The sequence below is a fragment of the Agelaius tricolor genome, unplaced genomic scaffold (assembly GCF_023055355.1).
Source record: "Agelaius tricolor isolate 1412-34295 unplaced genomic scaffold, bAgeTri1.0.p SCAF_5, whole genome shotgun sequence".
Lineage (NCBI taxonomy): Eukaryota > Metazoa > Chordata > Aves > Passeriformes > Icteridae > Agelaius > Agelaius tricolor.
Window position 1 is genome coordinate 50859188 of NW_027269265.1, and position 24594 is coordinate 50883781.

Sequence of the window (24594 nt, forward strand, 5' to 3'; positions counted from 1 at the left end):
GCGCGCTGTCTGCCGGGGGGGCGGAGGGGACACCCGGGGGCCGCCACCACCCGCGCCACACAAACACCGCGGCGTGCCGGTGCCGCGGGACGGGCCTCCCTCATGCATATGCAACAGCTCATTAGCATGGCGATGAGCGGGCCCCGCCCCCTGCGGCCGTTTGTACGGCGGCTCCCCGCTGGCCCCGCCCCCCGCGGATATACCATGCTCATTAGCATGCAGATAAGAGAAGCCCCGCCCCCTCATTAGCATGGCGGTGCGCGGGCCCCGCCCCCGGCGGCCATTAGTGCCGCGGCGCCCTGGCTGCGGGGGCGGGCGGTGCTGCGCGCTCCGCTCGGCTCCGTTCGGCGCTGCCGCACCGCACGGCGGGGCGGGCGCTGCTGCTGCCGGCGCTCGGCGGGGCCTGCGGCTGCTCAGCCCCGGCGGCACGAGGAGGAGCGGGAGGAGAGCGCCGGAGAGAGAGAGGCAGGCGTCGGACCCCGCGGCGGCGCTGCCGCGATCGCCCCGCTCGGCTCCCCCATGGCCGCGGGCTGCAGGGACGGCCCGGGGCAGGAGAAGTACCGGCTGGTGGTGGTGGGCGGCGGCGGCGTGGGCAAGTCGGCGCTCACCATCCAGTTCATCCAGGTGAGGGGCCGCGGCGCCGGGGGGAAGCGCTGCTCTCGCCGGGGCCTGGGCGCTGCCCGGCGCGGGGGGGCCGGGGCCGGAGCCGGCGCGGCGGGCGGCAGCTCCCGGCGGCGCCGTGGGATGCTGCCGGCGGGACAGCGGGAAGCCCGGGGCGGGGAGCCGGCGGCGTGACCTTGAGGGGCTCGGGGCTGCTGCGAGCCCCCGGGAAGGTTCTGGAGGGCGGGCGGGAAGGGGCGGCCGCCGCCCCCGGCCCGCCGGGCGCCGCCGCCGGGTGGGGTCGGCTGGCCGGGCGCGCTGGGCTCCGGGGCGCCGCGGCGCTGGGGACCGGCGGCTCCGGTGTCGCGGGCGGGGTCCGGCCCCGCGCTCCGCCCGGGAAGCGGCAGGCGCGGCCGGGGAGCGGTGACACTCGGCGTCCGGCTCCGAAATAGCTGCCCCGGGCTGAGCATCTTGGGCTAGGCCGGCGAGGGGCCGGGAAGCTGCCGCCGCTCCCCCCGAGAGCAGGGGTGTTTGCGGCGGGGCACGCCGTGCGAGCTGGGACCGGCCAGCGCCCACCAAGCCTCGGAGCGCCTGCTGTTCAACTTGTAGACAATTGAACTTTCTCGTCTATTCGTTTTCAGTAAAAACCACGCCAGAATAGCGATACAAAGGGTGCGCGTCAGTGTTACGAGGAAGATCCCTTTTTAGTGTTTCGCCACGAATTCAGCCGTACCTCCTTTACTTATTTTCAGCCCCTGCCCTGTTGCTGTTAGCATTTCTCCCTCTGTTTATGGTGGTAGGAAGAGACAACTACTGGCGTTCTGCTTGCTGCTGTTGCTGACGGCAGAGCAGCAAATCTGGAGAGCATGGCTTCTTGTTTGTTTTCTTTTATTCCACTGTGGAGAGCCGGTCATGCTCTGCCTACCCCTAAGATGGGCTGCTTGACAGCGGGGCAGACCTGTCTTTTAATGCTTGGGGCAGTGATGTTCTCCACTAATATTTTGTTAGAGCAAAATAGGTGTTGGGTGGTCTGATAGGAAATAGACCATTTCTTTATTTCAGTCGGGTTTTTCATTCACATATGCATCCATGTGTTCATTAGCTCAACTACTCTGTTAAGAATTTAACCACCAGCTCTGCAGCATGGACTTAGTAACTATATAGAAAACATTACTTTGAATTTTTGGGTGAGTACTGGATGCTGGAATGCTTACAAGATGCAGTATTATACGGAATATTAAAAGAGTGGACCCTTTGGGAGAATTAGTTCTTTGGAACTAGTTTAGTTTGACTGGTATTTTTTGAGGTGTATTGTACAGGTGTCTTTTGTCAGATGTGTAGATGGCTGGTCAGCTCCTGGTAAAACACTGGCTGGTGGGTCTGTTTGGAGGTGATGGGGCAGGAATAACTGCAGTGCTCCCAGTGTGTGGATTGAATTCCTCACTGCTTGTGTATGGAGATGATTAAACCCTGGGTTTTCTGCAGCTGGTTTAGGGTGCCGTTCACTGCTGCTCTAGATGGTGTTGCCTGTGTCTCGCTGTGGCAGTCATGTGTGCAGCTGGATATGGCTTCAGTCTTGGGAAATGTTGCCCAAGGGATTTCTGGATTGAGGCAGCTTTGAGGGCTTTGGGATAACTTTACTTTCTCAACAAAAAAGCTGTAATTTCTACTAAAGATGTAAGAAGGAAAGAAAGGGAAGTTCATACTTGATGCCTTTGTATAGCCATCTTTTTAAATAGCAGTAAGGTTCTGCTGAGTACTGGATAGCTTCAATATTTGACTACTTGTAGAAATTAATTCTTTAACCTAACAGTTTGAGCTTTTATTAAATATAGATATAAATGTTGGGTAAAGTGCTATGACTGACACTTGTCTTTTAGCAAATATCTGCAGAAGAGGAACCCGTGTCTGTTTTGCCACGTATAAGGATCTTTTCAAATTAACAGCAGAAAAATAAATAGTTCACTTTGAAGGAGTGTTGAGGAGCAGCACTGTAGTGTTAAGCTGACACATTGAGGGTGAATTCTTCAAAACAACTTATTGTCAGTTTGCATTAAGCTATCTCCATCTTCTTGCCCTCTCGGCAGCTTTATCCTGAGATAAAATCTTGCCACTACAAAGTGAAGTTTAGCAGAAAATTCAGCCTTAAAAAACCCCCAAACAACCCAAAACAAAACCAAACAAAAATAGCTGGGAAATAAAGACCTGGACAGTACTTCAGGTACCTTAGAGAAGAGTTTTGTGTTCTTTCTGTGCTTGCTGTGTGGTTTTGGACAATAAGAGATGAGGCTTGCTGTACTATTTATATCCCACAGCGTCTTCCTGAGCTCTTAAAGCTGTGATGTTATCAAGTGTGTGCTTTGCCATGCAGGCACCTGGGTAGTTTCTGTACAGCAGTGTGTTGCCAAATACGTTGTTTGTCTTTTAAGGCTGCACAGAAACTGCTCCAAGTTGTTTTAAAATTGATTACAAGCAAGTCACGTGCTTCATTTTTGGAATTTCTTAGGATTAAGTGACAAACGTGTAGTGGCCTTCACTAAAACATGGATCAGTACTAGCTTTTGCTGCATGACAGATCCTGATGTCAGTGGAGGATTTAAATTCTTTTTTGCTTCTTTATTGCTTGTGTTTAAAACAAGGCTGTCACCAACTGAAGCTTAAAAAGGAAAGCTTTTTGCTTCTTACTACTAGCAAGTATTTCTATACTTGCCATTGCTTTCCTTTTTAATTTTCAGTAAATCAGTACTCAAGTGCAGCTTTTACTTTGGTGCTGATTGTTTTCCAGTAAATGAGACTTTTGTGGTGATAGGATATCATGAGGAAGCATGTGCTGCAATTTACCTTGTATCTTTGAAAGACAACAGGGGATTCATACTTGAAAATGGGAGAACTCTTCCTTGATTTCAGATAAAACAAAGAGAAACATGAGAAAGTGAGGATGTAAGAAGAACCAGTTAATCTTCTTTCTCTTGCCAGCTTTCTGGGATGTCTGCACAGCTCATCCTTCCCTGCCTTGTTTAGATGATGGAGGGAAAGCAGAGAGCATTCATTCCTGCAGGAGCAGCAGTGGCTGAGGTTAGGGCAGTGCAGAGTGCTCCTGTGCTTGCTGTCCTGTGTGTGAGAGTACAATTCCTGCTGATTGTTGTGCCTCAGTCTGGCCTGAAACAGCAAGGTGTTTCTAAGGAGGCTGAGTGAGCAAACCCATCTCATACAAGGGAAACTCTCTGGTGTCCTGAGTTCAGCCTCACTGTGCTAATTAGGGCAGTGCAGGAGTGAGTGAGGTGTAACTGGTCACTTGTGTATAACTGCCTGGGCTCACCTCTCAGACATTCATCTGACACCTTGGAGTAACTTTAGAGTACAAATTAGCAGATCAAAGCTTTCAGTGATTAATGAGTAGCGTGTTCCTCAAAATTCTTCCTCTAGGGAGGTACACACAGCTCGATATTGCTGTTGGTGGGCTAGGATTTCATCCTGGAAATATCAGATCATTTCCTTTAAATCAGGATATGATAGATGAATTTACTGCTGTCGAGCCTGTGCACTGGTAAGACAGGAAGTGAAGATGTTTTAATTGTGGAGGAGAGTTAATGGGATGTTGCAGCTATAAACTCTAGGAAAGCAGCAGTGAATGATAGTTCAGCATTACACCACAGCATTTTGTAAAAGGCTAAGTGGTAGAACTAAGCATTCCTTCTGTTATTGAAAACATACACAAATAATCCATCATGCTCACATCCCAAGAGGCAGAAAACTTTTAAAATGCATTGCAGCCAGTTAACTGGCCTCTTAGCAGGCTGAGGTATTTGGGAGTATGAGCTGTGCAGAGCACACAGCTGTTGCCACAATAGCTTTTCTCCAGCTGTCATGCAGAGGTCTGTCACAAAATACCCCACATTCCCTTGTAACTCAGCCCTTTGTAATATTCAGGTTTCCTTGCTCAAAGGGAATACAGCCTAGTAACTACCTAATCACCCTCTGATTTTTTTTTATCCTGCAGTTGCCATTTACTTTATGCTTTTTTTTCCTTTTTTTTTTGTGAAACTGAACAAATATAGCTAGTTTTAGCAGTATGCAGCAAGAAAGCCACTAATATTTTATTCTCTCAAGTCTTCTGTGCAAAATACTGTCTATTTTTTATCAGAATTGACAAATTTTTGTCCTGGTGCTTTCTCCTCTTTGTAAAATGATGGCTTTTGTTTTGTGACAATGACATGTATAGTTTTGCATACTGAGTAGGCTTTGGTGATTTGTATGAATGTATCAGCTAATAAATGTCACTTGATCCTTGAGATGATATTGAATGGCTGTAGTTCAGTGTGGCTGAGTTGAGCTTAGTTTGTCAGTCAGCTTAATGTTACCTGTGGAAGGCATGAACATGTTTGAAACTGCTAAAACACTTAACATGATACAAAATCTATGTAGGGCTTCAGTGTTTGGGGCTTTTTTTTATTTGTTTACTGATTTCATGCTGTATTTACAAGCTCAAATCTTGCTGCCAAGTTTGTAAAAGAAAATACTTTTCCCACTGCCCTTAAGTTCTGATTGGAGCTGAGCTTACTGTTCCACTCACTAGTGAGTAAAGTGAGTTGGATGTAGATTTTTGACTCCTGAATTTTAATACCAGACACTTTTTCTGAAAGTAGGCATATGACTTGCAGATGGATGGGTGAGCAGTTGTTCAGGCTTTTTTTCCCCCTTTTTCTTTTCCTTTTCCAAGCTGCTACTTTCACAGGACTGTTCCCATTAACTAGCAATAAACCCAAAGGTGGGTTATCTCAAAGTGTCTTTTATCTCTGAAATAGCTGTTGGGCAACAAAACGGCTTGTTCTGAATTTTATGCTCTACATATGAATTCCAAGCTCCAAAATAGAGTAGTAAAGTAGATTGAAAAGCAACAACTGAACGTGCAGCTGGTGTTGGAGCCAGCGCGCTGGGTGTTTGACAGACCCTGATGTCTTGGTGCCCCACTTCCCTGGGCTGGACTTGGGATGTGCAAATCCCTCCACAGTTTCTGGGTATTCTGACTAACCCTCGGTGACCGTCAGAAAATGCTCTTGGAGTAAGCACTCAGGCAAATTAAGGGAATAAGATGCCACGGATTCCAGACTGCAGATTCACGCAGGGCTACGCTGGGACTGGTATGCTCACACTGAGATAAAGCCTGGGGCCTCCTTGCACTAACTCAAGGTGACAAAATACGGTTCAGGAGCAACTGATTGTCGACATCTGTTGAGGTTAAAGGTGGGAAATAAAAATCCTAATCAAAACAAAGGATTTGTGATGCAGTCACCTGGAATAATAAGGGCTGCTCGTCACCCCTCTTGTGAAACTCGAACCACTCTGCTCCTTGCTTCCTGCTGCACTGCTACCAAGCCAAAGTCTGGGCTCGCTCTGGTTACAGATCTACAGCCTGGGAATGCAGTAGATGACTTCAGGCTTGCCTTGCAGGCAAGCAGGAACCCTCAGGCTGCATGTGAGTGTTGCAGTACAGCCAGCAGTGGCATAATGAATCCTGTTACCCAGCACTCATGCCTCGTACTAGTGCACACACAGGGTAGAGCTAAGCTGCGTTCAAAGGCTGCCATAAATTCGGAGCAGTGCTGAAGTTCTGAGATACTCACCGTTCTGGTTTTGAGTGATTTACAGATTTTTTTCCAAAGTGACATTCCTTTGGGATAACCTAACCCATGTGGCAGTCCGAGAGCACCTTTCTGTGCGCTAGCTCCTAGCAGCGGTTGCTTGTATAGCAAGTAAATATTGACGTACCTTTTGGTTATCAGGTCGTCTTCTACTGCCACTTGCACAAGGAGTGCTGGCACAGTTTCCCAGCTCTCTGCCTGGCATGGCCTTTGCACTCCCAGGGATGAATAGGCAGCCGCTGGCCTCTCGCCCTGAGCCTCCTTCCCGTACTAGAGGGAGAGGCTCCTGCCTCTGGTTTTGGCTGGAGCTCTGAATTCCAGTGCTCAGTAGTGGTGGTGGAGGGTGGCTCTTATAAGTAGGGCCCTTATATTCCAAGAGTTTGGAAGGGCTTAAATGGCTGATGTTTGTATACCTTGTGCAACCTGTTCACACTTACCAAAAGCATTCCCGGCACTGCAAATGTTGTGACTGAACTCCTTGAAGTGTCCAAAGATAAATACCAGCTTCGTGAAGTGGAATGTAGCAGACTTCTGGCTGGCTGGTAGGAAGCTGGATTTGCTGCAGACCTTCCCAAATTAGTCAGTCTGCAGGTCTAGACTGGTGTGACACAAGCAGAGAGCTTCTCCCTTTGTTCCAACAATTCAGGTGGCTTAACTGCACCGGTTTGGTAGTCTTGTCTTCAATTATGGTCAAAAAGCACTGTTAAAGGAAAATGGAACCAGAGAAATGCACCACTTCTTGTTCTAGTTCAAGAAGTATGTAAAACCAACATTAAAACAGAAGTCATGCATGTAATTGGTACTTTTAATTTTTTTTAAACTTGTTGCTGTGCATAGGACACGTCCAAAGGTTTCTGGGTGCAGCTTTGAACAACCAAGACAAACTCTTACTGTGAGGAGTAGGAGGGAACCAGATTGGAAAGTTTAATTGCAAATAATGCACTTAGGGGATGTTGGCCTCCAAGTACAAAGCTGTACAAAGTTGCTGGAGTTCTGTTTTGAAATTCTAAGAGAGCAGTGGTAGCCTGCTATTACAAATTTCTAGTTAGATCCCAAGTAAGTTATTTCTGTCTGGACAGTGAGTGAGACCATTTCTGTTCACCTTGAACTGTATCCTTCTTTATGAAGACATGCTCTGACTGAACAATTTTTTTTCTTGTCTCTTTTTTGTCTTTTCTTTGCTATTTTGTGTGCTCTGTCTTATGGCTCAAGTGTGGTTGCAGCTTGGGTTTGGGATAGGGCATGAAATGGGAGCAGGTAACACAAAAGAAAATATTTCTTTCCTCTCTTATAACTTAATTACTTAAAGCAGATGGCAGACAAGGGATGTTTGCTTAATATGCTTGCTTTGTTTTTTCTTACTTTTTTTTTCACCACGCATATACTTAAGCTGGTCGCATCCCGGTGTGTGAAGCTCATGATACACAGTGGTGCTTCTGCATGGAGCTTTGGTGAGGTTGAAACTACTTCTTTGTAGATTGCTTGCTTTCACTGGGTTGTTTTTAAGAGGGTTGGCTGGGCTGCTGTGCCTGGACTGTTCTTGGTTAAGCTAAAGAAGGTCACATATTCACGTTTGAACTGCTTGATCTTGAGACTAATCAAGCATTGTGTGCAAGGGCTGTTGTTGCAGCGAGGTTGGGGATTCTGATCTGCTGCTGGAATGGGAAGGGCTGGAGAACTTGGACTTATGCAGAGCCTCAAACCTGACTGAGTGAGGGCTGCTGAGGAGGACTGTGTGCACTTCTCTAGTTGCATGGGGAAATGCCATAAACTCTGCTTGCAGAGGGAGATCCTGTTGGATGATGGAGTTCATAGTGAATCTTTGTAACACACAAATGTGCTCATGCTAAATCTCACAAAGGACTAAAGAGGAGAAGGTGCCTCTGGAAGAGGCTTGTGTGGAGCTCTCCAGGAGTGTGGTTGGTAAGTGAGGACTGCATATGTGACCACGAGGGCTGTGCTGGTGCAGATGGGGATCTGGAGGGCCTTGAGAGCGAGGGCAAGTTGATTGTTTGCTTTTTAGAAGGGACTGGCAGAGGGGAGGCACAAGGCTGGGGAAATGTTTTTGTTCTTCAAGCCTGAAGAAACAGGGCTTTGCTGTAACTGGAAGTTGAATTTGATAAGCTAGTACTACAAGTAAGGAAAAATGTTCAGAGGGTCCCCTTGCTGCCACAGCAGTTTGCCATTACAGCTATTTACTCCCTCCAGTGCACCGAAACTCTGCAAGCCATCGGAGTTAAAAATAACCAGGGAATGTTTTTACCCAGGATCAGTTACCCTGTCTGGTTCACTGTGCAGCTCTGCAAACAACTTCATCTGGCACTCGAGCTCATTTAAGCAGGCCTGCACCACCTTCTCAGTTGTGAGCAGAAAGTGAAGTGTAGTTTTCGGTGAATCCAGATAGGAATGAGTTCAGGAGATAGGAATGTATGCAGAAGGGCACTATTAAAGATAGCATAAAGTGCTGGCTGTGGGACCAGCGTGCTTTAATAATTAACTAGATGTTAGCACTGACACGTAAAAATGGTGCAGTTGAAGAAAAAAATTAGTGTAACACTCACAAGCAAAGTGCTCCACAAAGATCTTTATTCAGGGGACCTCTGAGAAGTGTTATTTCTCAGCAGATTAGCTGTGGGTACACACATTAATAACTATCAAATGTGTCACTTTCCTCAAGTCTTCTAAGCCAGAAAATAAACTTGAGCTTCCACACAACTTAACAGCAAATTATTCTTCCAGTCCTGTTCAGAGTATTCTGTAACTGTAGTGATACACTGTTGAGTCACCAGTTATATTTGCTAGGAAAAGAAATTTTTAAATCACTCTTGTTACCATTTTGAGTTTTCCTGACAAAACGAACAACTTAGCTCATATTGCAGGCATCTTCAGTATTCCTCATTTAAGCAGACCTAAATCTATAAACCTGCAAGCAAATCTGAGTGTTTTGCTTCATATGTGGTAAGTAGACCATGAAATGGTAGGATGCCAGTGATAAATCTGTGTGAAAAATCTGGCATCTTTGGGTAGAAAAATGATCTACTAAATTTCTTCTGTTATTAGACTTGTTCTATGCAGGGAAAATAAGTGGGATTACAGTAATATGCGCTGCTTGAGGTAGGGAGTTACTTAACTTTGTGTTCATCATATTTCTGTGTTTCTCCCTCCTTTTAAGAAGGTGCTTTATGATCATGTTAAAAGGTACCTGTCTATAATATACTTGAAGAAGTGCTGCCAGCTCTACTAAAGAAGCCTACAGTGCTTTCCTCTACTAGCTCACACTCACAAGCCTTCATTAGCAAAACCCAATAAAGTAATGGGGATGTATTTAACTGCATTCTGGCTTTGCATGACCCCGTATTACTGAGAATGCAATAACGCATGTATTTTAACTTTGCCTTGCAATTTCAGTTCCTGCTTAGGATTTTTTTCCCAGCAGCTTGTGTTTGACGTCCTCCAGAAACAGAGCATCTTTGCCTTTGCATCCTGTTTTCCTGCCCCTTCTCAGACCCCAAACTATGCTACCTGAATCTTGGCCATGTCCTGAGAGGTTACCAAGGTGCACCCATATGCACTGTATCACTTTGATTTTCCTTAAACTGATGTTCCCCCTCCTTGAGAAGCAGGTTTGCCTCCTGATGGGACTTCTCAAAGCATCATGGATGGAGGTGATATCCTCCTGTGCTCAGCAGCACTCCTGCAGTGTTGCAGCAAATTCTGAAGCTTTTTTTTTCTGATGGGTGTATGCCATGATAAGCATTTTCCAGACCCTCCAATTTAAAAGTGAACCTGCGAGGACAAGATCCTTCTTAGCACATCAGCAAAGTTAACCAACTGTGCCTTGTCTTACCATCTGAGAATATTTAAAGGAGAGCTTTTTAACTGTGGAGATAATCTTCTTTCTGTCTCTGTAGGGGCTTTAAGAGGGATGTTTGTGGTGGGGATTTTCTTGTTTCTGGAAATAAATTGTTCTGTGGCACCCAGTGGACCAACCACTTGAATGTCCTGCCTTGCTGCTTTTATTGCTGGCTCTTAGCATGTTGTCACCAAGCCACAGTGCTGTTATCTCCTTAAGCTTTGGTTTGGAGTCTTGTGCTTCCAGCTCTTTTGAGTCAGTTTAACTGCTTCTCCAGCTGTTGGGACAATATTATTTTATGTTGTACAAGTGATACTACCAACTGAAGGAGTGCTAAACCTTAAAGCTCTTCTGTGGTTTGATTGCTACAATAACTGCACGTTTAAGCTGCATGCCACACCTGGAATACAGGAGGTTTAATTCCCTGGGGGCACTCCAGAATCATCAAGAAATTATCAGAAGGGAGTCAGGCTGCTCACTGTAACTTCTTGAGCATGATTTTAGCATTAAATTTTACATGAAAACCAGACCTTCTGCTGTAATGTAATTTAAGATGCTCCTGCTTCTCGCAATTACGTGGTTTGTAACTTGCTCTGTCATACCATGTCAGCCCCGGGGTGATGCTGTAGAAAGGCTCACAAACATCCAGGTAGAACTGTGAGAATTCTCTGTAGCTCATGGGGACCAACAGAGCCATGGTGGGACCCTGGTGCAGGCAGGGTGGGTGGGACAGGCAGCTGCTTCTGCAGCAGATGAACCACAGGAGATGATGTGGCTGCAGCCTTGTGCAATGGGGGGAAGCTGAGCCGTTCTGGGGTGCAGGCTGACACTTAGGGGGTGGCTCTTCCTCTTGCAGAGGGCACAAGGAAGAGTGGTGAAATGCCCCCTGTGTGAAATCCTGATGAGCAAGTCCTGCTTTTAGAAAAGAGGGTGTTCAGCTGAAGCCTCTCAGAGGTCAGATTGTGTCAGAGCAGCTAATGGAGCAAGAGGTTTGGTTTCCTTCAGGTTCAGCTTGTAATGTCAGGGCAGCTGTTCAGATTTTGAGGTGTGGTCTTCTGGCTGATGCAGCTGCTGTGGGAGCCTGCACATCTCTGAGACTGCCTGGCAGTGGGTTTGCTCTTTGATCTGTCCTGAGAACATTGCTAAGTGCAAGGAGATGTTTTAAACAGAGTGCTTCACTTTCATCAAGGATGTTTAAAACCTGAGGCATTTCTGAATTCCTGTATCTGTGACCTAAATCTACTAACTATAGAAAATGTTTTGTCTCATGTGGAGTTTCTGCTTTGTTTCTATCTTGCTGGAGCAGTACACCCAAATCTATTGCTGCAGACACCTCAACTTCTTTGAATTTAAAAAAGACACTTGAAAGATCAGCTTTTGAAGTAGCTAAAGAACTGTTTTTCTTTAGCTGTCTAGAAGTTTTTGCACCATTAGAATGGATGTAGTGTCTATCTGGTAACTGGCAGATTTGACAAATTATTTTTGTCAAACTATTTTTAGTCATGTATATCCTACAAAAGTTGACAAAATTCACTAGCATTTGTAAATTTGAAACTGCCCAGTGCCTCTGCTGGTGGGAAAAGAGCCTCAGATCCGAAGAAGTCGACTTCCTTGTCCCATTATCTGCCTTCTGCCCAGTAGGTTACATTCCACACATTTTTAATAGTGGCTTCCCCTCCTCCTTAGCTGCTTTGACTTGTTTTGTGGGAGGACTTGAATATTTCAACTGACACACCAGAGGTTTTCTCCCAAAAAAGGAAGCTGATAATAAAGTTGTTCACTTAGGGAAGATTTTGAAAATAATCGAGTCTGTCCTGATCTGGATGTCTGTTGAAATTGTGACCTGGGGTTTTGAAATCCAATTGAATTGAGGATTTTGCTCAAGATTTGAGGTTTTTGTTTGTTTGTTGGGGGTTTTTTTTTGTTGTCGTTCAAGAGCTAAAATTGCACCTTGAAATTCAATCTTCTGTGCATTTCTTCAGTTTACAAATACTCTGAAAAAAATAAACAAAAGCCTTGCATCTCTTGAGCTGATCTCCTGAAAAAGATACTGGATGCCTGCCTGCATGAGGCAAGGTGGTGATCTGGAAGAATTTGTTCAGGGTGATTTCAGAAGATGAATAATTTAAACTGCAGCCACTTGCTTCAGACTAGATAATTGAGGCTGGGTTTTCTAACAGCTTATGCTCAAACTTTAAAAATTCCCTGCAGCTCGTGTACTTTAGGTAGCTGTTTTGTACTTGAGTTAATCCCATGCCAGTTGAGTAGCGTGAGAAATTTAAAAGTATCTCAGCTTTTCCCCTGTGCTAGGAGTTATGAGCTCTGCTTTGACTGCCCAGCATTATTCACCTGGTTATTTATCATCTCTTTGTAACTTCTTCCTTGAATGGATTGTCTCTCCTCAATCCAGAAAACACATGATAGACACAGGGAAAGGACTCGTGCTGCTTGATTCTCCTGGACAAAACCCCATGTTCTGTTCCTGCTGACTAAACATCTCCAAGTTGGAGCACTGACTTTTGTCAGCTTCCAGGCTGTGCTTTGAAGTGTGAGCTGCTGCAGAGGAACAGCTGCCACTGCCATTCCCAGGAAGATTTCCCCAGATTTGTTTTTATGTCTTCAGGATCTGACGGTCATTTCCTAAACCTGAAGCATGTAGGCTGTCAGTGCCAAAACTTACTTGAAGAGGTCTTTGTTATAACTCTGCTTTCCTGGTTAAAAAAAAAGAAAAAAACCAAACAAAAACCCAACAAATATATATATGTATGTATGTATGAGAACCAGCAGTGCATTAGTGGGCTTTGATTCTGTCCCACATGTTTGTAACACATACAGTCCCTCCAGGCAGCTTTGAGTTTTGGTCATTATGAAAGGTTGAGTTTAACACATGCACAGGAAATGAGTCTTCTAAGACTTATGACTTAAATTAAAATACTTTCTAATGCTGGAAGAAAGCTCAAAAGAGAAACTACTTGCCTTTAATTGGTAGCATCCAGCCTGTCTTTGTAAATAACATCAGCTTTGCAGCCTGTTAAAGGCTGGCAGAGCTGTGTGGTGCTAATGCTGTGATCAGAGGGATGTTCACACTCTGCTACATCCAAGTTAAGCACCAAGTAGATAAGGTCTGCTGAAGGGTTCCTGGACTGCCTGTCCCGAGGCTTCACCTGTGATTACTGGAAATCTAAATACTCCATTATTCTGAGTGTGATGAAGTTGAAAAACCTGTTTCTAATCTATAAAAATTGAGAGAAACTAATGTTGTGCTTTCCTGTGGTTTCTGGTGCAGAAGGCTGTCTGCCTGTGCATTCCACACTCTGTTTTCTCTTCACTGAATGCCTGAACCACAAGATCTCTGCTTGGTAGAATATGGGAGCGGAAATGGCAGTAAGGTTTTTTAAAAACAAAAAAAAGCCAAGAAAAAAAACCCCCTCCGATCAAACGCAGTGCATTCTAAAGCTGCTTTGTGTAAGTAAACAAATTGAAGGTCTTTGCATACTGCTCACACAGTTTGAGATGGCATTTGCTGTACTGCTGCCTCTTTATACCTTTAAATGAAACATTTGCAGGAGTTCTTTGCTCAAGCAAGCAATCAAATAATGATGCTCTCTACTTACTTGACACGATACTTCATTATGTGTGCCTGTCAGACCAGGAGAGAATGTTGCACGTTGCAATTTGCATTCAGACGTTGCTTTGTAGATCAATTTCCTAATGAAAACAAGTGGCTTTAGATGATGGAGTGCGTTCTTGCCTTCAGGGCAGGATGCTTTAAGCTGTCCTCCGTACTAGATGTATGGTAAAGTCACTTTTGCACGTGCTGTTAAGGTGTTTGTAGCAGGTTAGCAGAGGTTAGAGTTAGTAAAAGTACACGTGTAGTGAGTCTGGTTGGTTTGCTATAGTCCCTTACTTCTGTACATGTTCTGAACTGGGCTTGGGTGATTTAGTTCTTGTTAGCTACTCTTTTCCTGTCAGTATGAACTTGCTTGCAGAGAGAACAGCTTGAATTTTGTTTGTTTTTGTTTGTGGATTTTATATTTGCTACATTTCATGTTACAGAAGCTCTTGGGTTGCCTTCTTTCTTTGCATGGGGTAGCAAGGCCTTTTTGTGCTGTCCCTTCTGCACTCTGGAATCAGCCTCTGCAGGACTATTGGCTCCAGAAATAAAGTGAGGAATGGAGGGATTGCTTTGGAGAGGGCTAAAAAGCAAGTGAGAGCAGCAAAGAGTTGCATTTCAGGAGTACTGGCTCCCCTCCTGGAAAGTCTTATAGGTCCTGTCAAGCTGAAGGACTGTAAACTAGCATTGTGTGGCCGATTATGGCATGTAAGTATCATTTGTCATGTTGAGATGATTAACAAAAAGGATCTTCCTTGGAAGATGGTCCTAGGCTGTGGAGAAATCTAATCCTTTCTGTGCTGTTTGTGGAATCCATAAAAGTATCCTCTTTTCTGAGCTTGCTATATGCCTAAAGAATATTGGTCTAACATGGGTTTCAAAGGCAAAATATTTTAGTAATAAACAAATCAGAGTTACTTTTTTGGCAGTGGCTGTTCACAGTGTCTATCCTGAAGAAGGTAGCTTGCTTCACTGAAGACTTGTTACAAGTTAGTAACATAAAATCAGAGGGGAGATAGCAGCTGCTAGTGGAACCCACTTGTCTGAAGTGGAGAAATACAACTAGCATGATTAAATTATTTTTCATCAGCCCTTGTCCTTCTTCCCTTTGATCATCCTTGTAGGTGGCTTAGACAATGTGTTTACTAATTCTTTTTATGAGCTATATTCATCTGATGTGCACCTCTGTTTTCCAGATAATAATGCTTTTCTCCTCAACTGATATCTGTAAAAGAATAATGTATAGAGAAGTCAGCCTGTATCTTCTAATGCAAATGAAGTAAAAATCATGTGGTCTGGCTGCCCTGTGCAGGCTGGCTTGTAAGTTTAGAAAACAAGTTTATTTGAGAATTTATGTAAATTCTTTGTAAGAATGAGTGCACACGGGGCAGAAGGGAAATCACCTTGCTGGAAACCCCCGAAGCAGATCTTGACTATATGCTGTTACTGAACTGAAGTATCTGAATTTGAACCCTTAGTTTCTAAGCTCACACCTTCAACACTCTAAAAATCCCAAAGTCTGCCAGTCTTCATGAGGTGGTGATGATAAACTGGTCAGTGTGAATATGCTGTAGGAGAAAAAGAAATTCTTTGCATTTTTAGTGGTGTGCCTTCCTTATTTTCCCTTAAATCTTGAAAGCCTGCTAAAATACTAGATTGTTTTATTCAGAACAGGAGTAGCAGGAGAGGAAGAGAGGAATTTTTTCTATTCAAGTGCAATTTGTTTGAAGAGTTATTTTTGAAGGTTTGTGTGGACCTACCTGGGTGACTCCAAAGATTTAGCTCTTAGGAAACGGTGACAGAAAACTGGGCTCAAATCTGTTTAAATAAGCACATAAAGTTACATTTTTGCAAAAGGATGAGGAAAATGGTTTGTTTACCTGTATGGAGCTGAGATGCATTGTGTGTAGTCTGATGGTGCTACTAGTTGGGAGGGAGCAAAAAAAGCAAAGCATGTGCATAGAGCTATATCCCTCAGCCAAAGGTCTTTCCTTTCTGTTGATGGTTGGTCTGCTAAGCCTTGGGATTCCATACCATAGAGGTACCATCTTGTCAGGATTTGTGTACCTGCAGCATAGATGGTGTCCCAGAGTTTTTTAATATGAGGTGAAGAGCAAGGAAAGGGTGCAGAAAGTTTCTATATCCAGTGGGGGTTTGCATGCACTTGTCTCACATTCTGTAGATGCATTTAGTATTTTTCACAGTTTGCTGCTGTACTGTAGGAAGAGCATTCTGATGTTAAAGCCCTGTTTGCTGTATTAATCTGCTTGCCCAGTTACTTAAGGAAAGCTGTGTTTACAAGCTTTAGATGACAGAACCAAGAGTGGAGAATGACTGTCTGAGGGTCCAGGTGTGGCTGGGTTGGTGTATGGAGCACTTGTGCTTCAAACAAGGAATTACAATACCATTGTTTCATGAGAAAAGGTCTGGGTTCAGCCTGAGCATCCAGCTCTGGAAGGAAATCAGGCACTGTTTCCCTTCAGCAGTTTGTGTGCTTCTGAATGGGAAGTGTTTGCTCTTAATTTGATCTTTAATCTCCTCTTCCCCTTGGAGGAACTTCACTCACAAATGGGTAGAGAACTATTTTGGAACCCGCTCTAATGTACTGCTAAGTAGGATGTTGGAGAAGAAAATGCTAAACAGATTTTCAGTCATCCTAAGATCTGTGTGACTCTAGAAAATGCTTGTAGCTCAAGCTGTGAAGTTCTGAAATAACTCTGGATTGCCTGTAGAGGTGGTGTTTGATACAAATCATGTTTTTTTATCTGTTACTTAGAATCAGCTCCACCATGGGGACTGATGGCGCTCAGTGCGAAATTGCTCCAATCTTTCATTTGCCTTCTTTACTGCTACCATAAATGGCCATAGTGTAAAAACATTAGTTGACTGTGTGTGGTGTTAGATTGTGTAGCACCTCAGCTGAATGTTTGCTTGCAGTTTCTTGATGTGGTTCATCATAGATGTGGCTTTTTGACGCGTGAAAGTAGGTGTTTGCAAGTAAAACTAGTTTGTGGCATGAAGTAGATCTTAACATCAGAACAGGTCTCCCAACATGCACCTTGAGTGTGCTGTGTCTCTGGGTTTTAGTGGAATAAGAATGCTCCCTTACAGCAGATGTTTGGCTTTTTTGCTTTAGTTGTGAAAGCATGTGGTTTAGGGTTAATTATATTCTCACTGGGGTAGGACAATCCTTGCTTTTAAGATATACATGCTCTAAAAGTGTGACAGCCAGGATTAACGTCCAGTGGGGTGGGTCCTCCAACTCAAAAAGTCATGTGAAATATTCATCTAACAATCACGGAATCAGTTAGGCTGGAAAAGACCTCTGAGGTCATCAGGTCCAACCTTTGACTGATCACCACCACATTACCTAGGCCATGGCAGAAGGGGCCTCATCCAGTCTTTTCTTGAACATTCTTAACATCAATGCCACAGATATTAATTAATGTCAGTTATCTCCATCTTTTTCTATTCCATGCAGTGTCTGTGATAATTTAAAGTGAAAAATAAACTCCCTCTGAGATTTCTACGTGTTTCCCTGCCCTGTGGGTGGGCTGGTGCTGACTAAGAGTGGTACTACACCCGCAGGTGCACAGGGGAAGGGGAAGAAACACTGTGGTTGGTTTTAGTCCAACCACATGTTTTGCTGGTAAATAAGGTTTTTTTTAGATGGAAATCATTGCTTGCTGAAATTTGTAGACTGACTACTAAGGGCAAAAGCATTTTAAATCAAATTTAAGGACATAAATGTGTATCCATTTGACAGTCCTTTGACATCTGAAGTTGCTGAGGCTGAGAATTCTGGCACTGCTTAAGAGCATTTTAATTGTGCTTACTGGGACTTTAGGATCTCTTCCTTTTCCCTGTAGATCCACTAACAAGCTAATTTAGCAAGACAGTGCTTATAACCAGTTCTGTGCTATGAAATTGTACTCATGTCAGGATCAGCAATGGTAAAACCACTCTGTAGTTTCTGGTTAGGGGAATTTGACTGTGTGCACATTTCCCTCTATGTGAGTTGTGACAATATTGGTCACATTGTGCTTTTAAAGTCTCGACTAATTGGGAAGATAATGCTACTCAAGCACTTCCCTCTGTCAAGCTCCCTAGTGAATATTCCAGTTGTGAGTGATCTGGCTTCGTGTCTGCTGTGCTGCTGGGGTGGGCCTGTGTGTGGAGCTTGCTTGGTGGAACAAAAGGGTGGCCATCCATGCATCTTCTGCTAGGAAAGCATCCTCTGCCCAGACAGCATCTCCCTCTTGCTTTTCTGTGGTTCTGATGTTGCTGGGACTTCATGCACACTGTAAAATAACAGCTCAGGAAAAAGAGGTACTGCCCTGTTTGATACTCTTCAGCTGAGTATAAGCGAGTGTGGATTCTGAAGGAGGGGCACAGAAAATGTTAGGGCTGCACACAGGCTTCATGTGTCACTGTGCAAATGTGTTGATTTAAAAGTGATCTCACTGAGTAACCTTGTGCCACCGAGGTGCAGGGGCTGGAGATGCTGCAGGACAGCATGTTTGGGTTGACTTGTGGGACACTGATGCAAAACATGGAGTGGAGCCATAAATTCTGTCTTCCCAACCATGAGTCTGGTGGTTTGGGTTTCCTTGTTGGTTTTATTTATATTTAGGATAAAACTCTCTTTTACCTCTTGTATTTCTTCGAAGAACTTAAGCTGTCTGCCTGTAATGTAGAAGTTCCAGCAGACATGGCTTTGCTTCTGAAGAGTCAGAAATGAAGTGCTACACAGCCTGTTGTAAACAATCCTCATGTGCTGTACTGTGCCTCAGCCACTTGATGAGAAAACCAGGCTGAGCTACGCTGTTGTCAGATGGGAAGGAGTAATAACCTTTGATCTCGAAATCTGTTGCTGCTGGTAGTGAGAGAGACTATGAAGACATTCTTCAAGGACATTAAGATTAAACTTCTCTGTGAGCACTGATTAGGCTGGAAAGGAAAGCATTGTACTCCCCTGGTATCTGTGATGGAAAATACTCTGCATTGCTGTTTTCCAAAGTGGTTTGTCCAGCTGAAACTTTGTTTCAGTTACACTGGTCTGCACTGCGGGCTCTTGCACCCCTTGTATTTGATTTCTAAGCTTTTGTTCTTCCAGAAACCTGGAATTTTGAGGTTAGTGATATTAATTTGAACAATTATTTCTGAAACAGTAGTGTCCACATCTGTGAGACCAGCCTCTGTTTAATAAACTTGTGCTCTCTGACAGGCATCACACCTCATCCTGATCTCAGGTCAGCCTGCGTCACTGAAATATCTGTGCTGGGAATCTCCCTGCTCTCATGGGGTAGGATTTCTTCATCTTGCCCCAAAGGGGGAGTGACTTACCACATTGCTTTGCTAAGTTCAGTGTACAATGGCTAAATCTGGGTTCTTTTTCTTCCCATCAGTCAGAATCAGACCTGTTGAACGCTGAGCCCAAGCAGTGGGACAAAACAAAGGCTTTAGTGCCAGGAAGGTCTGAACACTCTGTCCCTAGTGAGAAAAGGCTTACGCAGCCTGCCCCACCTTGGAAGAGATCCCCTTCCTTCCTTTCCACTCTCACAATCAGGTGCATTAACCTGACACCTTAGGTTAGAGCCACCATAAAAACACCCTTAAGATTTTTGTTGTTTGGCTCTCAATCCCAAACTGAGGTTGTGAGCGCTTCTCTTTGATGTGTCTGGGTTAAAAATCAGATGGTGAAATTTGAATCTCTTGAAAAACTTCACTTGGCAGAGGGGCCATGAAGGTTGTGGAGCTTTTTGCTGGTTTGGGAGTGAGTGGTGTGAAGTGCTTTGTTCTGCCTCCTGGTCCCCGTGGGAGCCTGTGTGCTGGCCTGGCTCAGAGCAGCCAAATCTGCAAGTACACATCACATGGAAAAAAACACCTATTGACCAGTGCAAGTTCTCCTTCTTTCTGAGGTTTTGCTGCTTAGTCACAAACTTCTGAGAAATGCTTTCAGGTGGAGGAAAGCACGTTTTCATCTTAAAATACAGTGTGATTGACTGATATGGATGTGCAAAAAACCCCTGGCTACTGAGCTGCTGGGCCTGCAGCATGGGACCAGTGGGCCTTAGGTTCATCAGCCTGGCTTTCATGGCCTGCCACTGTGGTGTGTGGGAAACTTTAGAAATTGATGTGTTAAAAGTGTGTGTTGAGTATGGTTTTGCTGTTGGAGTTTTTAGCATGAATTTCTTGTTGATGGCTTGCCACCTGCAAGCTGTTCAGACACCCTTTTCTAAAGGAAAGTTACCCAGTGTGTTTTTATTTTAATTAATTTTGCAGCAGATCTTACCATTATAATATATGCACCATGCAGCCTCTGATGCTTGCACTCCTGAATGAGTAACACACTTTGAAGGAGTCCATTATTTCATGGGTAGGATGCCAATTATTTAATTATCATTTAAAATCGTCATGCTCCAGAATAACTGCTATGTGTTTCACTGAGTTGGGTGAGGATCTGGGGGGAAGGTTAGTAATTATTAGCCTTGCTAATGAAAATAGATGGCTAAATAACACTCACACAGCTGTAATTTCAGCATTCCTGACACTTCTGGTTATGACACTTTCCAAACTTAAAGATAATAGTAATTGTCTGTAGTCTGCAAAATTAGTCTAGACTGTCTAATCTAAGGCCAAAAGGTTGGAGTTGAATAAATATGTAATTTGGGCAAATAAAGCTGTTAGAGCTGTGCTTATCTTGAAGCAATAGTTCTTATTAGATAGAAGTGCTATTTTATAGCTTTTTCCTAAATAATTAGCTTTTAATGATCAGTCAACAAATCTTTGAAAAATAAAGCACTCCAGATTTTGCTAATGAAATTGAGTATTATTATGTTGGATATTGTCCAAGCTGGTGTTCAGAAATTCCATGGAATTTACTGGTAACAGAAAAAACCCTACAGGACAGGAACTAGTACATTGCTATCAATGTCTACAATCATCTGGCAGTGTAAATAAAATGTGTTAGTGAGTCTGAAAGAGTCACTTCAAGGTTTTTGTTTCCCAGCAGAACAAGCAGTATCATCAGAACTTCTGGAAGCTTTCATTCTTTGGTTCAGTCCTTGTTTGGCATTTACATATTTGAGCAATTTGTGTATTAATAAAGTAATTGAATGTATTGAAGTTGGGTCAAAAGGTGTCTCTTGGTGATATTATGTGAACTTTATTAAGGTGCCTGGACATATAAATGTGGTTTGCATGGCTAGTATTTATTTGGATGAGGGATTGTTATAATTTTTATGTGGCAACTTTCTGATCTCTGGATCATCCTGAAGGCAGCAGGGAATTAGAGTGGAGTGTCAGGACTGGGGATGGTAAAACCTCCCTCTTTCACTAGGAATTTGCTGTAGTTTAATTGTAGAATGAAATACTATTTTATAAATATTTAATCCTGGCTTGAGTCATTCTAGAAAACTGTAGGCTCTGGGATTAGTGGGCTAGTCAACCTGATTGTATCTCCATGTTAAACAAATGCTTTAAGAGGAAGAATGTGGAGAATTTACCTTCCTCAGGCTTTCTACCTGACTCTTCCTGATGAATGGAGTCAGAATAAGAAAGGTGTTCACTTCAGAAAGTTTTGATCTTAGTTTGCTATGGAGTCCCAGGGATCAAACATTTTCAGGTATTTAAAATTTGAAATAGGGGTTAGAGTTGCTGGAGTGCAGCTTTGTTTCACTGGCTTTTTGGGCTAGAAAAACTTCTTGCTTTAATTAATTTAATTAATGTAATTGTCTGGCTCCAAATGTCCATAACCTAAGCTAGACAATCTGAAAAGTCCAAGTTGATCAGAGTTATGAAGTGGTTTCTTTGTTAATAGACTGGAAATGCCCTAAACATGGGTCTCCTTGGAGCCATTGAACTGAAGTCTGTTTCTGACTGTGGTACTGTTACATCTAAATTACAGAAGTGAAGAGAGATTTTAATTGACTAAGTCTTCTCCAGTTACTTAGTTTATAAACCAAAATCTCTTAATTACACTGAGGTTGATTTGATAATGATTTCTTGTGTACGAGGAAAAAGTAATCTATGGCTTGCCTCACCAGGGGATTTTTGAAGCAACCTTACTTTATCTCTTACAGCTGTAGTCTGGTTAAACACAGTCCTAAAATCAGATATGTACTTTAAAAAAAAAAAATCACTGCTTTCTTGAGAAAAACCTTGAGTTCACAGTGAAGAGCTTGTGTGAGCTGCTAGTTTGAAAGCTATCTAAACATGATAGAACTTTCTAGATGAAAAGATGGTGTGTCTTGAATGTTTTCAACATTCTTTGAATTGTGAGTGGTTAAGATGAGGAAGATGAAGCACCTGGTGGGTTCATAGTTCCTGCACATATTTACTTGAGAAACAAAAATGAAGTGAAATTAAATCAAGACTCAACTAAGCTTGCAGTATAGAATATGCTTTACAGTCAGACGTGTTTCAACTTGAGAAATTGCAGAGCTGCCTTCAAAGAACTCTGTAGGTGCTTACTGGCATTAAAGGGCATTAACTGAAGGCATTACAAAGAAGTCTTCTCAGACAGTGAAAGTGCACCTTCTCTGATCTTGAGCAATGAAAACTGCACCACTAGGAAGTACCAGAGAGGCCAAAGTTTAGTGCACATATTGCCTAAACCAGGGTGTCTGAGTGAGTGTGTTTGGTGTGGTTTGGTTTTTATAAGAGAATTATAAATTGGAGGGAAATGCTCACAGGGTGGTGAGATGTTAATACCAAGTTGCTGTCCCATGGGGAGAGCTGTAAGCTGGGAACTGAAAGGAGACCTAAGCACAGTGCAGATTCAGTTTGAGTTTAAAAGGTGGAAGCTCTCTTTAAAAAGTATCAATTTGCTGGTTTTTAAGGAAGTTAGTATTTGAAAAGATGTTCACGTGCACTGCAAAACATATATGAAAAGAAAACCCACTCTCATCAGTATTCACGTGATCTTCATGTAGCCAGCACCCTTAATTTGAATCATAGAATCCTTTAGATTGGAAAAGCCATTTAAGGCCTTTTGAGTTGAGACTGTACTGGCATCTGATGGTGTGTTTAAGCTTGGCAGTGTGCTAGCAAAAGGGCACATCATTTTTCAGAAAAATAGTTTTAATGATTATTCTTGAACTGTTCATTCAAGAATGAATATTCCGGAATATTATTAATATTAATACTTTAATAATAATATTATATATCATCATATTGTAATACTTATATATAATATAAATATAATTATCTATAATATAAATAATATAATAATATTATTATATTATAATAATATTATTATATATAATAATATTATATTAATAATATTATTACTAGTGATATCAATAATATTATTAATATTATTATTCTTTTTCAAGAAATTTTCTTGAAATTGAAATAATTCAATTCTATGATTTGAACATGCACTGAAAGGCTGTTTTAGTCAAAGTGGCAAAGACACTTTCTTTTCCCCAAGCAAATCTACTGTAGCTGGGTTTATTTTTTCCCCCCACTGGATCTTGTAATTATCTCTTTAGCAGTTACAGTCTTGAGATTTCTACCTGTAAAGCCAAGCTATTTTGCCAGCCATGCCTTAAGTGCCAGGGAGAAAAAAAGGGTGGGGTTGGAGTAAGTAAAGTTGCTTTATTTTAAGTAGCAGTTGGGGAAGGGCAAGAATTAGCAGACAGTTTTTTAGGCGTGTTGAAATGTGTAAGAGCTGATAGATGTTCCCTGTCAGTGCACAAAAGTTAGCTTGATTTCAGTCTTTCATATCCCTGAGTGTTGGTCCACTACTTGACTGCAGAATAAGCTGATACTCCAGAACCAATCTGGCTTTTAAATCTGTCACACAAGTCAGTCCTGCTTAACTGGGGATGAAATCTGAAATTTCCTAGCATACAGCTGTCTGGAGAAATATCATTGGAAATGAGTGTGTTAATGGATACAAAATCCAAGTGTTCATTTTGGAAATGCAAACGTTAATGGTGCATAGACAGATTTATGTGTTAACATTCAAACTGAAGATACTTTACCTTCCATACACCTTCCCCCTTGCCCCCCATCCTAGCTCATCTTTTCCCCACACCTGTGAGGGATGCCAAACCAGTTTTGTTATTAGGTATTCTGGGTAGTGAGCAGAACAAAGCCCATACAGAAGAGAGCCATATTATATTTAGCTATGTGCCTAAAATATGCCCATGCACTGAACAGAGTTTTCTTAGGAGTTTTCTTTTTCTGATTTGCTCACTCAGTGTCCATGGAGGGAGAGGGACAGAAGAGTCTGTGGTGTATAATAGGACTGACACTTTAGGTGTTTCCAGGATAAGCACAGCTTTTGACAATTCTTGCATTGCACAAAAAATTTAAGGAGAAGACTTACCTCTACTTAACCAAGTCAGGTGTTTATTTCTGTATCCTACTCTCTTCTGTCTTCCAGTTGTATGTTGGCAGGGGAGTAATCTAATGAATGTACTCTGAGGCTGCCATAGCTTGTACAACAACTTTGCATTTTCCATTATTATTTTCTTCTTTAGTAGAACTGTTAATGTTTGATTAAGCATGTGTTGTTTGGTATTATATATATGTGTGTTGTTATTTTTTCAGGAACAAATAAAAATTTTCAGCCTGTGTATAAATTTCCAAAGGGCTTAGCTTGTACATGTCTCATGTCATCTTGCTTTCACTATAGCTTCCTTCAGCTTAATCCTCTTCTGTCTTTGTGACTTCATGAAATGTTTCTCATCACTGGGTAATGGCAGTAATTGAAGTTACAAATGACATCTGTTTCCCTGGACAGCCATAACAATGCTGGCAGTACACATTAGGGCACTGGGAAGTCGTGCAAATTGAGGGAAGCATCATTGATTACTTGCAAGCACTGACTATCTTTTAATTTATATTTCTTGGAAGAAAGGAATGGGTGCTCT

At 43.0% G+C, this 24594-nt stretch overlaps 1 protein-coding gene across 1 annotated transcript in view; it reads left to right on the forward strand.

Moving 5' to 3' along the window:
- Positions 1–275: 275 nt before the first annotated feature.
- Positions 276–24594, forward strand: part of RRAS2 (RAS related 2) — a 42190-nt gene continuing 17871 nt past the window's right edge. Inside the window, exon 1 of the mRNA XM_071427909.1 lies at positions 276–624. Within this exon, the coding sequence (XP_071284010.1) occupies positions 520–624 (105 nt within the window). The 5' untranslated portion in view covers positions 276–519. The remainder of the gene's footprint in view (positions 625–24594) is intronic.